Below are 15647 nucleotides of genomic sequence, written 5' to 3' on the forward strand. Positions count from 1 at the left end.
ACACCAGACCAGTGTATCTCAACAGCAGACTCAGCCTCTACACCCCCACCTGCCAGCTCTGATCCGCAGACCGCGCCCTTACCACCATCCCCCGCATCCGGAGTGACCACCGGTGGCAGATCATTCTCCCACCTCGCCGCCAAGACATGGAACACCCTCCCCATCCACCCACGGCAGACCGAAGACCTTCTGACCTTCAGAAAACTTCTCAACACCTGGCTCTTCGACCAGTAGCAGTATCCCCCCCCCCCCCCCAGCGCCTTGAAACCCTCACGGGTATGCAGTGCACTTTACAAATGCTATGATTGATTGACCAAGAGAAACTACTGGGGAACCTCAGACTCCAGATTCAACACATCTCAGCTATGAAAGCTTAACACACAGACACGTTTCAATAAATGCCAAGGTTCTCAAGAAAATATTTTGCATATTGTCTCCAGCCCTGCATCTATACCAGTCACTTCTATTAGAACTACTTTGACAGGGTGGTTTCATACGTCCATAGCACATTATCTAAAGAACATGCCATGTCTTCGCTTTCAACACACTGCTTTGACGGAATCGCGTACAGGCTGTGCTCAATTAAAAAAAATATATATGTAACTGCAGGGGGTCTAAGGTTTTTCCCAGGGGCATGCAGCTGGCATTGCTGAATGCTGGAGTTGCAGAATTCCCAACCCACGTGGTCTGGTTTCTCTAGTTTCCGTTGCAAAGGTTTGAGCCGGTTGTTATTCAAACTCTTTAATAGCATTTCTACTTAAAGTGGTCGATGGAATATCCGAAGTCGCATGCACATCAAGCGAGACTAGGTGTTCTCTTTAAAACATTGCAATATGTGTATTAAACACTCACTGTGGTAATGCATAGCAGCATTCTGTACATCGATTATAAGAAGCGATATCAGCCATGTTCAATATATACCGTTTGTTAATACGCCCTGTACAGTTTGGAGTGTTTAGCCACCAGTGCGAGTGTGTCCAACGAAAGACTAGAGTACTGAATTGTAAGGGTATATCATCAGCGGGGTATTGTTCAAACCAAAGGATGAGGGAGCTTAATCTTAATCTATTTTATCCTGCTGCTCTGGCACTAAAATTCCTTGCCCGCTCCTGTCTCGTAAACGTTCACCGCTGGGAGCGGACCCTGGGAAATCTAAAGAAGCCTTTAATTCCAACAAGGGGTCTGTGTGTCCCTCCTCCTCCTCCCTCCGTGCCACGTCAGTGGGCCTCACTGACCATCCAGCCGTGGGACAGGCAAGTCTCTTACAGAGGAGTTAGTGGGAGGAGGCGAAACCAGTGCCGCCGGGAGATAAGGCGCAGCGCCTTTGCCACCTCTGTGCACTGAAACTTCCAGTCAGTCAGGGCGCCAGAGGAGAAGGCACCGATGGTCCCATAAAGAGCCTGTCCCCGACCTGCTGCCTGCCAGGGATCAGCCCTGCAGAAGGAGCAGCTGCAGGAGGGATGCCCGGCTACGAGTCCCACGGGAGGACTACAGCTGACGCAGCTACTGCTCCTATCTTCCTGAAAAGGAAGCACCTGTGGTTGGCGCTGCAGCACCCGAGCCAGGTGAAGCCCTACAGGTGGGGGGCACGGCGGTTTGCCACCGTGTCGGGCGCCCCTCTTCTGGCCAGCTCTCTCATGGACACTCGCTGAGGCTATGCCCGTGCTCCGCCGGCGGCGGGGCTGGCGCTGGAAGCTGCGCCTGCGGCTCCTGGCAGCCGCCATAAGCTGCCTGATGTTGGCTCTCTACGCCCTCACTGTGGACCTCCCCGGTGTCCCGCGGCCCTGGGGCCTCAGCCCGCCGCCTCCCCCGCTCACAGTGCTCCTCTGGTGGGAGCCCTTCGGCAAGCGGCGGCGGATGGGCGACTGCCAGCAGCTTTTTAACATCAGCGGCTGCACGGTGACGGCCAACCGCACGGCGCGGGCGTCGGCGGACGCCATCCTCTTCCACCACCGGGACCTGGGCGACGCTAGCCTGCTGCCGCGCGGCTCCCGCCCTCCGGCCCAGCGCTGGGTCTGGATGAACTTCGAGTCGCCATCACACTCGCACTGGTTGGGCGGCGTGGAAGGGGTCTTCAACTGGACCATGTCCTACCAGACGGACTCGGACATCTTCCTACCCTACGGGCGCCTTCAGCCCCGCACGCGCACGGCCCCCGTCCGTTTGCCCCGCAAGCGGCGGTTACTGGCCTGGGTGATCAGCAACTGGAACGATGAGCACGAGCGGGTGCAGTACTTCCGCGCGCTCAGCCGCTACGTGCACGTCGACGTGTACGGCCGCTACGGCCTGCCCCTGCGCGAGGACAGCGTGGTGCGCACGGTGTCCGAGTACAAGTTCTACCTCGCCTTCGAAAACTCGCAGCACAAGGACATACATGCCAACATTTCAGAAGAGCAAAGTGGGAGATTTGACATTTTTTTTTTTTTAAATCGGGAGAATGGGGCGTTTAATCGGGTTACCGTCATGTATAGGCTTTGGAAGTGTGCTGCTGTTTAGAAGCATGGAGCGCAATGACAGTCAGATAGAGGGTGGGTGCAAGTGCTGAACACTGGCCTGGCAGGTTACTGGCAGTGTATACCCACCCCCTCCCTCTACCCAACCCCCGCCCTAACAACTTCCCGGGCACACACACAGCCGTCCCCGAGTACTTCATAGGTCTTTAAAAGCCCATTCGCTTGTTAATGAGGCATTGCTGGTTTTTCAGTCCTCCTAGAGCCCCTGTCTGCTACTATTGACTATTGCTGGATGTTACACAATACCTACCAAGCCCTGTCAGCTGAAACCCCCGAGGAATCGGGTTTTTGCTTTCAGGAATCGGGAGGCGGGAGACTAGCCTTCAAATCGGTAGTCTCACGCCTGAATCGGGAGGGTTGGCATGTCTGCAAGGATTACATCACCGAGAAGCTGTGGCGGAACGCCCTGCAGGCCTCGGCGGTGCCCGTGGTGCTGGGGCCCAGCCGCGCCAACTACGAGCGCTTCATCCCAGCAAACTCGTTCATCCACGTGGACGACTTCTCCAGCCCCAGGAAGCTGGCCGCCTACCTGCGCTTCCTGGACCGCAACGGGCCCCTCTACCGGAAATACTTTGCCTGGAAGAAGCGCTACACGTCGTACGTCACCCGCTTCTGGGATGAGCAGTATTGTTCGGTGTGTCGGGCGCTGCGGGCGGCTGGTGACCAACCCCGCACCGTGGCCGACCTTGGACCCTGGTATGACAGCTGAAGCGTGAAGGGCTGGTAGCACCTGCTACACGGAAGGAATCTGCACCTGCAAGTCTAACTGGTGCCTTGGGCAAAGCAAGGAGATCAATGGCCTAAACAGAGCCCGACTCACAATCTTCTTTGCTTTCTAATGTTTGCTTTGAAAAGTGTATTACAGAATAGAGAGGCCCCTTGTCAGAAACCAAGGGAATGGAGTACTGCCAGTACGGAAAACAAATTATCCCTTGGTACACACAAATCAAAAAAACGTCCTATCGGTGGTATAGGTCATGCCTAGCATTATACACATAAGTATAGTTCGAAGGACCCCACTCTCGATCCCTGGCAAGATCAGACACTGACTAACACATTAACTCTGTATCCAGGCTAATCTTGTTGTAACTATTCCTAGGGATATGTCGTACTAAAAGACAAAGTGTATTGTCGTTGTTTTCCCTACACATTAGGGTTCTCTGTGGTACAGGTGATGTATGATTTTATGTAATGTCCTGCTTTGATGAATTTTATTGTTTTTAAATTAGGTTGAATTCAATTGTGTTTGGATATATGTGTCTTATAGTGTTTTAATAAGAATTGTATATACAAAAACTATTTTGCACTGCATGTTAATGTGTTAGTCAGTGTCTGATCTTGCCAGGGATCGGGAGTGGGGTCCTTCGAACTGTGTATAATGCTAGACACAAACTATACCTCTGATAGGACTTTTTTTAAATTTATGTGTACCAAGGGATAATTTGTTTTCCGTGCTTTGAAAAGTGGCCTTTTCCATCCGAATGTGTTGTTTTTACCTTACAATCTCAGTAGGCAATTGCCCCTAATTTTAGTACCGGTGCAAAAACGTAAAACAGTGTGCCAATAAAAAGACATCTGTGCCTTAGCTTTGCTCCGTACGTTCGGGGACTGACTAGTGATGTGCACTCATTTTCCGCCTTTATGTGTGATTTACTTACTACCATCCTTAAGTTTGAGGTAATTGTCATGGTTTGGGGCGATTAATACGGTAATGGAACAACCTCATTAATGACAATTAAAATTGGTTGTTATATTTTGCGTTTCAAGCCATGAATCTTCAATCCAGCTCTGTATTTTTTTTATCGAGGTGTATCTGGGGCATTCAGATACTATTTGCCCTTGGGCAGAAAGGTTGTAGATTAAGGTCAATCAATCAGGATTTTGTAGAGCGCACTACTCGCCCGTGAGGGTCTCAAGGCGCTAAAGGAGGTAAAAGTTCATCGCAAAGCAGTAATAAACCCATCAGCCTAAGTATGCAAATCACATTCTAATGAATATTAATAAGTGTTCAGAATTATATTCAATACATTGGGTATTTTTTCAAACACGCAAATCCACCTTTAAGTCTGTTCTAACACGTGTATGTTTTCAAAATTACTAGGGAGCAAATAGTAAATATTGTCCAGGAACATAATTGAGTTGCAAATCTTTTTATTACTTGAGGGAATGTATTTTTGTGTAGGAATTCGAAATAATATTTTGAGTCTGAACATCTATCCATTTTTGTTTTAGGGGAGGTGGGCAGGCTCTAATTGGGAAGACTGGCAATCTGGCATTGGTTGATGGGCCGGTGCCCCAGGGTCACCTGTGGGCTGTTTTTTTGGGGCCTCTTTAAACAGGCCAAAGAGACTGACCTTCTTTCCTAGTCTCTGCCATGCTTCTTTAATGTGGCACCAGTATCTCAGTCATTGCCTTGCTGTGCTGTAAATTGAGGCTGGGGGTCAGGTGTTGCTTTAGCCTTTGGGGCATTTTAACTTTGGCGCCCTGCCTCGTGTGCCTTTCCAGAAGCCGTGTTATCCCCTCCGGGCCATCACTTTTAGGCCATGGGCGTGTTGATTTGTGTGCAGGTGCATCAAAGGGGGGCAGGCTGTATTGGGCATTCTCACCTGCCCCATCCCCATCCCCCCTTGAGCAGCAGCAATGTGCTTTTTGACACCCCTGTGGCCAGGTAAATGCACAGAGGCTATAATGGGTCTGGAAGGGATGAGTAGGAGAAGTGTCCTCCATATCAACCAGGTGTTGTGACCTCATCCTCAGCTTCTATTAGGACATGTTTGGGGAGAGGGTTGCATAACATTGTGCTACGGTCAAAGTTGCAGACGTTGATACTAGGTTTGAGTCACAGCGTCAGCTCAACATCCTGTGATTCTGGGCAAATCACTTAATCTCTCTATCGAAAATGAATTTGATCTCGCGTAATGTAACTGGTGCTCATGTACATTGCTCCAATGACTTTGGGCCGAGTTCACACCATACAAAACTAGAACAAAAACTAACCGGCCAGATTCCCGTGAGACTAGACAGATGGTGATCCTTGAAAGGGATGATTATGGAATGTGGGCCACTTTTTTGAGTGTGGGAGGGCCTAATTGTGATTCCAATCCGACCTGAAGGCAGGGGAGATATTATTCTTTTGTACGCCTACAGTTGCAATAAGGTTTGAAGTATTGAGTGTCCTGGGTGGCACTGGGGGTCTGCCAAGAGGGTCCGGAAGATTCTTCTCAATGTGCTACAGGATCCAATATTTAGTCCCATCATTTGCATAACCTCAAGGAAACTCAATGGATTTAGATTGCCTTATAAATGTAATCCAAATTAATTTGATGAATCCATTCCTAGCTTAAGCAAGTGTTAGATGATGGTATCATTAAATGAACAATTACCTTGGACTTTTCATAACTGCCACGCACTGCACATTTCGTTTTTGACTCCATTTCCCATTTTGGAAAACACTGCTCTAAATGACCTCTGAATGTAATTCCCGGCATGTAGTAGCACCACCTACATTTGCGAAATTGAACACTCTGCTGAATGCTTAGTCAGATGCTTGCCTGAAATATTGCTTTATTTAAATTAACTGGGTCGCGTTTCGAATATACTGTTAATCTGCTGCCTTGTTCCCAGCATCCTTGTTTTTTTGTCACCTATTTTGTAGGCTGCCACACTCCAATGCTGGGAATACAAACAAATCAAGAGGTGTATATTTTTATATTGGATTGTATTTATGAATGTTGCACTGTTTACAAGATGATTTCTGTGAAACTACTGAGATGATGTTTGAACAGGAAGTTGAACACGAACGAAACTCTTAATGGTACTGTAACTCTAAATGAGGGGGCATATTTTGCCTGCAAACTTTGAAGTCAAAGTATGGTTAGTTGTATTGTAGCACAGGGCAAATGTAATAAAGATTTAGCGTCCCTATGGAAAAGATCGTAAAATGAAAACATTTTAATTAGAAAAAAACTATTTTTTTGTCATGATCTGTGATAACGTTTTCGTCTTCAGTTTCTCTTTGCTTGCAATTTCTGGTACTTGAAATAAATAGTGATTGAGAATTTTATCAATGCTTGTTTATGGTCTAGAATTTCTTGAAAATGTTGAGTGCTACATTTATGATATGTGCGTAGGACTGTGGTTTAGAGGATACACTGTAGACGACCTTTGCATTAAATCAGGAAAATGAATAGAAGCTTCCAAGTAAATGCCCTAGTTTTATTATGTCTAATAATAAGTGTCTCTTTATGTAGTGATTCCTTAATACTTTTTTGTAACTCTGTTTTTAACATGTTACTACTAAGCAAATCAAGGGTACATTAAGAAAATTTAATGACCAAGTCCACCCAAGTGAAACTGGTGACTGGGGCCCCTTGATGTGCAGAGTAGATATGCTGTGGCAACAAATAATGGACGGAATGCTGAGGAAAGAGATCTGGGTTAAATCCATCCTTTTTCTCACTACCCCACCCCAGTTTGGACCCAGCTATATGCAGAACAGTCTTGACCCTGCTCCTCATGGGAACAGTCCAGCCCAAACTGCCAAGCTGGGTCCTCCCTGGACAGGAAACCAGCATCCTGGGGCCGGTTTCGGGGTAACACTCCTCATCAGCCATGCTAGCTTCAATCCAGTGGAACAGCGAGCAAGGGACCTACATCTTGGCATACCCCTCGCACTTAGGGCGAAAAGTGCTGCAGCAACACATTTGTGTACTTGCTGTGCAGAGTAGAGGGGCAGATAATTATCATGGAACATTCTTGAAATAATTTTTACTACATTGACATATTAAGGAAAATATACTTCTTAACCCCTTCCAGGCTGATGACGAGCTCAGCTCGTCATGAGCGTAAGCTGCCGTGCGCTCATGACGAGCCGAGCTCGTCATGAACCGCGGGGTTTTTAAAATTGCCGCGTACAGCGGGAAAAGCCGCCGCATCGATGCGGTTAAAGTCATAGTCTACACTAATCTGGTCAAAACGTTGGGAGTTGGATAAAATGATCATCTGATTATATTTCTTTTTCAGTTGTTTATTTGGAGACTATAGACATGCTGTCCAAGCAGACTTTTAAGGAGTGGCTACAGCTTACTATACAAACATGTAGAAAATGTTTAAAAAATATTTACAACATGTAAACATATTGACAAGTAAGCAACTTGGCAGAAGAGTTAAACAAAGACAGTGTAGAAGTATACTACAGTGTCCAAAGAGCAGTGCAGATAGACGTGTTAATGGTTGGTGGATGTAGCACATACTGTACCGTATTTCAGGGCTCTAGGCTATGTTGTGCAACAGATTTTAATGTAGGACAGTGTAAATGTCCATATGTGGAGACCACACATTGCAAATATTTAAAATTTAAAATGAAACTACGGGTTACTAGCAAAATGGTAACTACTTGCAGAGTTACAGAATTTCACTCTTTTTTTGTCTCTATACAGGCATGTACATATTAAAGATGAATGATGTAATGCCCCAGAGTTTTTAGGTCTCAGCCTGTGAAAGACTGCGCACATGCGCTGTCGAGCTGGCGAGACTTAATGAGGTAGAGGAACTTTCACTAGCGAGGTTAAGCCCCGCCCCTCTTCTCCATTGGCTGTCGTACTAAACGGTGGCCAGCCATTGGAGAAGAGGTCCTAGTGACGTTCTTCTTTCTCTCTAAGCCCCGTCCTTTTCAGACTGGGTTACTTGACTTACTGCTGCAGTGAAAGGTTTCTTATCTTCTTTATGGGTCCAGATGGCCCCATAAAGAAGATAAGGAACCTTTTATGCCAGCAGGAAGTCAGGTGCTTGTTCCCAGTGCTTGTTCCTTGCTTGTCTGTCGCCCTCTCAACCTCCCCCCTCCCTTTGCTCCTGTTCAGCTGTTTCCCCATCCTTCCGTCCATGCCGACAATGTCCACGCGCCAGCCTGATTGTTGCGTGAGGCGGCCCCTGGCACCGGATGGATGCCCTGTCTGAGGAAAATTCACAACTAATCCTGCTTCCCTCTGTACCCCAACATGCAGAGCTGGTCGGGGTGGGGTTCCCTAGCCGGTATTAATATCGGAAAGGAGCCTTAGGGTACAATAAGGAAGCTCCCAGATATACACAGACACGGGGCCCTCTTGTACATCGCTAGTCCCTCCTAATGCACAGTTGACGGTTTGTGGGGGCGGGGCCACCAGACCCCACATATGCTTGTGCACGTCCTATCTTTGAGTAGGCGCGTGCGTGGGTAGTGTGCTTTGTAATGCTGTCCACCGGGGCTAGCGTGCTGTGTAATAATGTGCACCGGACACTGCAGCAGAAGGACACCGCAGATTGTGCTGCACATGTAGCGCTTGTGCTGCACGTGCAGCACAAGCGGCCGTGTCCCTCTGCTGCACGTGCCGCACAAGCTGCGGTGTCCCTCTGCTACATGAGCAGCACAAGCTGCAGTGTCCCTCTGCTGCAGTGCAGCACAAGCTGCAGTGTCCCTCTGTTCCTCTGCTGCAAGTGCAGCGGAGGGACACTGCAGCTCGTGCTGCATGTGCAGCAAACGAACAGAGGGACACTGCAGCTTGTGCAGCAGAGGGACACTGCAGCTTGTGCTGCACGTGCAGCAAACAGACAGAGGGACACTGCAGCTTGTGCTGCATGTGCAGCAAACGGACAGGGACACTGCAGCTTGTGCTGCACGTGCAGCACACGGACAGAGGGACACTGCAGCTTGTGCTGCACGTGCAGCACACGGACAGAGGGACACTGCAGCTTGTGCAGAGGGACACTGCAGCTTGTGCTGCACGTGCAGCAGACAGACAGGGACACTACAGCTTGTGCGGCAAACAGACAGAGAGACATCGCAGTTTGTGCTGCACGTGCAGTAGAGGGACATACACAGCAGCTTGTGCTGCACATGCAGCAGAGGGACACTGCAGCTTGTGCTGCACATGCAACAAACGGACAGAGGGACACTGCGGCTTGTGCTGCACGTGCAGCAGAGGGACACCGCAGCTTGTGCGGCACGTGCAACAGAGGGACACTGCGGCTTGTGCTGCACGTGCAGCAGAGGGATGGAGGGACACCGCAGCTTGTGCTGCACATGCAGCAGAAGGACACCGCAGCTTGTGCTGCACATGCAGCAGACAGACCGAGGGGCACTGCAGCTTGTGCTGCACGTGCAGCAGAGGGACACTGCAGCTTGTGCTGCACATGCAGCAAACGGACAGAGGGACACTGCAGCTTGTGCTGCATGTGCAGCTGAGGGACACTGCAGCTTGTGCTGCACGTGCAGCAAACGGACAGAGGGACACTGCAGCTTGTGCTGCACGTGCAGCAGACAGACAGAGGGACACTGCAGCTTGTGCTGCACATGCAGCAAACGGACAGATGGACACTGCAGCTTGTGCTGCCTGTGCAGCAGAGGGACACTGCAGCTTGTGCTGCAAATGCAGCAGAGGGACACTGCAGCTTGTGCTGCACGTTCAGCAGAGGGACACTGCAACTTGTGCTGCATGTACAGCAGATGGACACTGCAACTTGTGCTGCACGTGCAGCAGACGGACAGAGGGACACAGCAGCTTGTGCTGCACGTGCAGAAGAGGGACACTGCAGCTTGTGCTGCACGTGCAGCAGAGGGGGGCCGCAGCTTGTGCTGCACGTGCAGCAGAGGGACACTGCAGCTTGTGCTGCACATGCAGCAAACGGACAGAGGGACACTGCAGCTTGTGCTGCACGTGCAGCAGACAGACAGAGGGACACTGCAGCTTGTGCTGCACATGCAGCAAACGGACAGATGGACACTGCAGCTTGTGCTGCCTGTGCAGCAGAGGGACACTGCAGCTTGTGCTGCAAATGCAGCAGAGGGACACTGCAGCTTGTGCTGCACGTTCAGCAGAGGGACACTGCAACTTGTGCTGCATGTACAGCAGATGGACACTGCAGCTTGTGCTGCATGTGCAGCTGAGGGACACTGCAGCTTGTGCTGCACGTGCAGCAAACGGACAGAGGGACACTGCAGCTTGTGCTGCACGTGCAGCAGACAGACAGAGGGACACTGCAGCTTGTGCTGCACATGCAGCAAACGGACAGATGGACACTGCAGCTTGTGCTGCCTGTGCAGCAGAGGGACACTGCAGCTTGTGCTGCAAATGCAGCAGAGGGACACTGCAGCTTGTGCTGCACGTTCAGCAGAGGGACACTGCAACTTGTGCTGCATGTACAGCAGATGGACACTGCAACTTGTGCTGCACGTGCAGCAGACGGACAGAGGGACACAGCAGCTTGTGCTGCACGTGCAGAAGAGGGACACTGCAGCTTGTGCTGCACGTGCAGCAGAGGGGGGCCGCAGCTTGTGCTGCACGTGCAGCAGAGGGACACTGCAGCTTGTGCTGCACATGCAGCAAACGGACAGAGGGACACTGCAGCTTGTGCTGCACGTGCAGCAGACAGACAGATGGACACTGCAGCTTGTGCTGCACATGCAGCAGACCGACAGATGGACACTGCAGCTTGTGCTGTCTGTGCAGCAGAGGGACAGAGGGACACTGCAGCTTGTGCTGCAAGTGCAGCAGAGGGACACTGCAGCTTGTGCTGCAAATGCAGCAAACAGACAGAGGGACACTGCAGCATGTGCTGCACGTGCAGCAGACGGACAGAGGGACTCTACAGCTTGTGCTGCACATGCAGCAGACGGACAGAGTGACACTGCAGCTTGTGCTGCATGTGCGGCAAACAGACAGAGGGACACCGCAGCTTTTGCTGCACGTGCAGCAGAGGGACTCTGCAGCTTGTGCTGCACATGCAGCAGAGGGACACTGTAGCTTGTGCTGCACATGCAGCAAACGGACAGAGGGACACTGCGGCTTGTGCTGCACGTGCAGCAGAGGGACAGAGGGACACCGCAGCTTGTGCGGCACGTGCAGCCGAGGGACACTGCGGCTTGTGTGGCACATGCAGTAGAGGGACGGAGGGACAACGCAGCTTGTGCTGCATGTGCAGCAGAAGGACACTGCAGCTTGTGCTGCATGTGCAGCAGACGGACAGAGGGACACTGCAGCTTGTGCTGCACGTGCAGCAGAGGTACACTGCAATTTGTGCTGCACGTACAGCAGATGGACACTGCAGCTTGTGCTGTACGTGCAGCAGAGGGACACAACAGCTTGTGCTGCATGCGCAGCAGAGGGACAGAGGGATTCTGCAGCTTGTGCGGCACATGCAGCAGAGGGACACTGCAGCGTGTGCTGCACATGCAGCAGACTGACAGAGGGACACTGCAGCGTGTGCTGCATGTGCAGCAGACGGACTGAGGGACACTGCAGCTTGTGCTGCACGTGCAGCAGAGGGACAGAGGGATTCTGCAGCTTGTGCGGCACGTGCAGCAGAGGTACACTGCAGCTTGTGCTGCACGTGCAGCAGAGGGACACTGCAGCTTGTGCTGCACATGCAGCAGACGGACAGATGGACACTGCAGCTTGTGCTGCCTGTGCAGCAGAGGCACAGAGGGACACTGCAGCTTGTGCTGCAAGTGCAGCAGAGGGACACTGCAGCTTGTGCTGCACATGCAGTGCTGCACATGCAGCAAACGGACAGAGGGACACTGCAGCTTGTGCTGCACATGCAGCAGACGGACAGAGGGACACTACAGCTTGTGCTGCACATGCAGCAGATGGACAGAGGGACACTGCAGCTTGCGCTGCATGTGCGGCAAACAGACAGAGGGACACCGCAGCTTGTGCTGCACGTGCAGCAGAGGGACAGACACTGCAGCTTGTGCTGCACATGCAGCAGAGGGACACTGCAGCTTATGCTGCACATGCAGCAGAGGGACACTGCAGCTTGTGCTGCACATGCAGCGAATAGACAGAGGGACACTGCGGCTTGTGCTGCATGTGCAACAGAGGGACACCGCAGCTTGTGCGGCACGTGCAGCAGAGAGACACTGCGGCTTCTGCGGCACGCGCAGTAGAGGGACGGAAGGACACCGCAGCTTGGCTGCACGTGCAGCAGAGGGACGGACGGACACCGCAGCTTGTGCTGCACGTGCAGCAGAAGGACACCACAGCTTGTGCTGCACATGCAGAAGACTGACAGAGGGACACTGCAGCTTGTGCTGCATGTGCAGCAGACGGACAGAGGGACACTGCAGCTTGTGCTGCATGTGCAGCAGAGGGACACTGCAACTTGTGCTGCACGTGCAGCAGACGGACAGAGGGACACAGCAGCTTGTGCTACACGTGCAGAAGAGGGACACTGCAGCTTGTGTTGCACTTGCAACAGAGGGACACCGCAGCTTGTGCTGCACATGCAGTAGAGGGACACTGCAGTTTATGCTGCACATGCAGCAAACAGACAGTGGGACACTGCAGTTTGTGCTACACGTGCAGCAGAGGGACACTACAGATTGTGCTGCACATGCAGCAGACGGACAGATGGACACTGCAGCTTGTGTTGCCTGTGCAGCAGAGGGACAGAGGGACACTGCAGCTTGTGCTGCAAGTGCAGCAGAGGGACACTGCAGCTTGTGCTGCACATGCAGCAAACGGACAGAGGGACACTGCAGCTTGTGCTGCATGTGCAGCAGACGGACAGAGGGACACTACAGCTTGTGCTGCACATGCAGCAGACGGACAGAGGGACACTGCAGCTTGTGCTGCATGTGCGGCAAACAGACAGCAGGACACCGCAGCTTGTGCTGCATGTGCAGCAGAGGGACACTGCAGCTTATGCTGCACATGCAGCAGAGGGACACTGCAGCTTGTGCTGCACATGCAGCAAACAGACAGAGGGACACTGCGGCTTGTGCTGCACGTGCAGCAGAGGGACACCGCAGCTTGTGCGGCACGTGCAGCCGAGGGACACTGCGGCTTGTGTGGCATACGCAGTAGAGGGACACAGCAGCTTGTGCTGCACGTGCAGCAGAGGGACGGAGGGACACCGCAGCTTGTGCTGCATGTGCAGTAGACAGACAGACACTGCAGCTTGTGCTGCACGTGCAGCAGAGGGACACTGCAACTTGTGCTGGACGTACAGCAGACGGACACTGCAACTTGTGCTGCACGTGCAGCAGACGGACAGAGGGACACAGCAGCTTGTGCTGCAGGTGCAGAAGAGGGACACTGCAGCTTGTGCTGCACTTGCAACAGAGGGACACTGCAGCTTGTGCTGCACTTTCAGCAGAGGGACATCACAGCTTGTGCTGCACGTGCAGCAGAGGGACAGAGGGATTCTGCAGCTTGTGCGGCACTTGTAGCAGAGGGACACTGCAGCTTGTGCTGCACGTGCAGCAAATGGACAGAGGGACACTGCAGCTTGTGCTGCATGTGCAGCAGAGGGACACTGCAGCTTGTGCTGCACGTGCAGCAGAGGGACACTGCCACTTGTGCTGCACGTGCAGCAGAGGGACACTGCCAATTGTGCTGCACATGCAGCAGAGGGCCACTGCAGCTTGTGCTGCACATGCAGCAGAGGGACAGAAGGACAACACAGATTGTGCTGCACATGCAAACGGACAAAGAGACACTACAGCTTGTGCTGCACATGCAGCAGAGGGACACTACAGCTTGTGCGGCGCGTACAGCAGAGGGATACCGCAGCTTGTGCGGCACCTGCAGCCAAGGGCCACCACAGCTTGTGCTGCATGTGTTGTGATGCACGTGCAGCAGGCAGACGGAGGGACACCACAGCTTTTGCTGCACGTTCAGCAGCGGGACTGAGGGGCACCACAAGCTTGTGCTGCATGTGCAGCAGAGCGACAGAGGGACACTGCAGCTTGTGCTGCAAGTGCAGCAGAGGGACACTGCAGCTTGTGCTGCACATGCAGCAGATGAACAGAGTGCAGCTTGTGCTGCACATGCAGCAGAGGGACAGACTGCACCTTGTGCTGCACATGCAGCAGAGGGACACTGCAGCTTGTGCTGCACATGTCGCAGAGGGACACTGTAGCTTGTGCTGCACATGCAGCAAACGGACAGAGGGACACTGCGGCTTGTGCTGCACGTGCAGCAGAGGGACAGAGGGACACCGCAGCTTGTGCGGCACGTGCAGCCGAGGGACACTGCGGCTTGTGCGGCACGTGCAGTAGAGGGACGGAGGGACACCGCAGCTTGTGCTGCACGTGCAGCAGAAGGACACCATAGCATGTGCTGCACATGCAGCAGACTGACAGAGGGACACTGCAGCTTGTGCTGCATGTGCAGCAGATGGACAGGGGGACACTGCAGCTTGTGCTGCACATGCAGCAGAGGTACACTGCAACTTGTGCTGCACGTACAGCAGACGGACACTGCAGCTTGTGCTGCAATTGCAACAGAGGGACACCGCAGCTTGTGCTGCACTTGCAGCAGAGGGACACCACAGCTTGTGCTGCACGTGCAGCAGAGGGATTCTGCAGCTTGTGCGGCACATGCAGCAGAGGGACACTGCAGCTTGTGCTGCACATGCAGCAGACTGACAGAGGGACACTGCAGCTTGTGCTGCATGTGCAGCAGACGGACAGAGGGACACTGCAGCTTGTGCTGCACGTGCAGCAGAGGGACAGAGAGATTCTGCAGCTTGTGCGGCACGTGCAGCAGAGGTACACTGCAGCTTGTGCTGAACGTGCCGCAGAGGGACACTGCAGCTTAAGCTGCACATGCAGCAAATGGACAGAGGAACACTGCAGCTTGTGCTGCACGTGCAGCAGAGGGACACTGCAGCTTGTGCTGCACGTGCAGCAGAGGGACACTGCCACTTGTGCTGCACGTGCAGCAGAGGGACACTGCAGCTTGTGCTGCACATGCAGCAGAGGCACAGAAGGACACCACAGATTGTGCTGCACGTGCAAACGGACAGAGGGACACTGCAGCTTGTGCTGCACGTGCAGCATAGGGACACTACAGCTTGTGCTGCACGTGCTGCAGAGGGACACTACAGCTTGTGCGGCACGTACAGCAGAGGGATACCACAGCTTGTGCTGCACGTGCAGCATAGGGACACTACAGCTTGTGCTGCACGTGCAGCAGAGGGACACTACAGCTTGTGCGGCACGTACAGCAGAGGGATACCACAGCTTGTGCGGCACGTGCAGCCAAGGGACACCACAGCTTGTGCTGCATGTATTGTGCTGCACGTGCAGCAGGCAGGCGGAGGGACACCGCAGCTTGTGCTGCACGTTCAGCAGCGGGACGGAGGGGCACCACA

The 15647-nt window shown here is 52.7% G+C and overlaps 1 protein-coding gene across 1 annotated transcript; it reads left to right on the forward strand.

Moving 5' to 3' along the window:
- The first annotated feature begins 393 nt into the window (after positions 1–393).
- Positions 394–6576, forward strand: FUT4 (fucosyltransferase 4). The gene is made up of 2 exons (XM_078656974.1): positions 394–2376; positions 2887–6576. The coding sequence occupies exons 1-2, from the start codon at positions 1657–1659 to the stop codon at positions 3220–3222; spliced, it is 1056 nt and encodes a 351-aa protein (XP_078513100.1). The 5' UTR covers positions 394–1656; the 3' UTR covers positions 3223–6576.
- The last annotated feature ends 9071 nt before the right edge of the window (positions 6577–15647 follow it).

This window comes from Lissotriton helveticus, chromosome 8 (assembly GCF_964261635.1).
Source record: "Lissotriton helveticus chromosome 8, aLisHel1.1, whole genome shotgun sequence".
Taxonomy (NCBI): Eukaryota; Metazoa; Chordata; class Amphibia; order Caudata; family Salamandridae; genus Lissotriton; species Lissotriton helveticus.

What these genes read in the sequence shown, in the direction of transcription:
- FUT4 (XM_078656974.1), top strand. Translation starts at nt 1,657, where the DNA reads ATGCCCGTGCTCCGCCGGCGGCGGGGCTGGCGCTGGAAGCTGCGCCTG. An exon ending in CGCAGCACAAGGACATACAT is followed by an intron (nt 2,377 to 2,886) that starts GCCAACATTTCA and finishes CATGTCTGCAAG; the next exon opens with GATTACATCACCGAGAAGCT.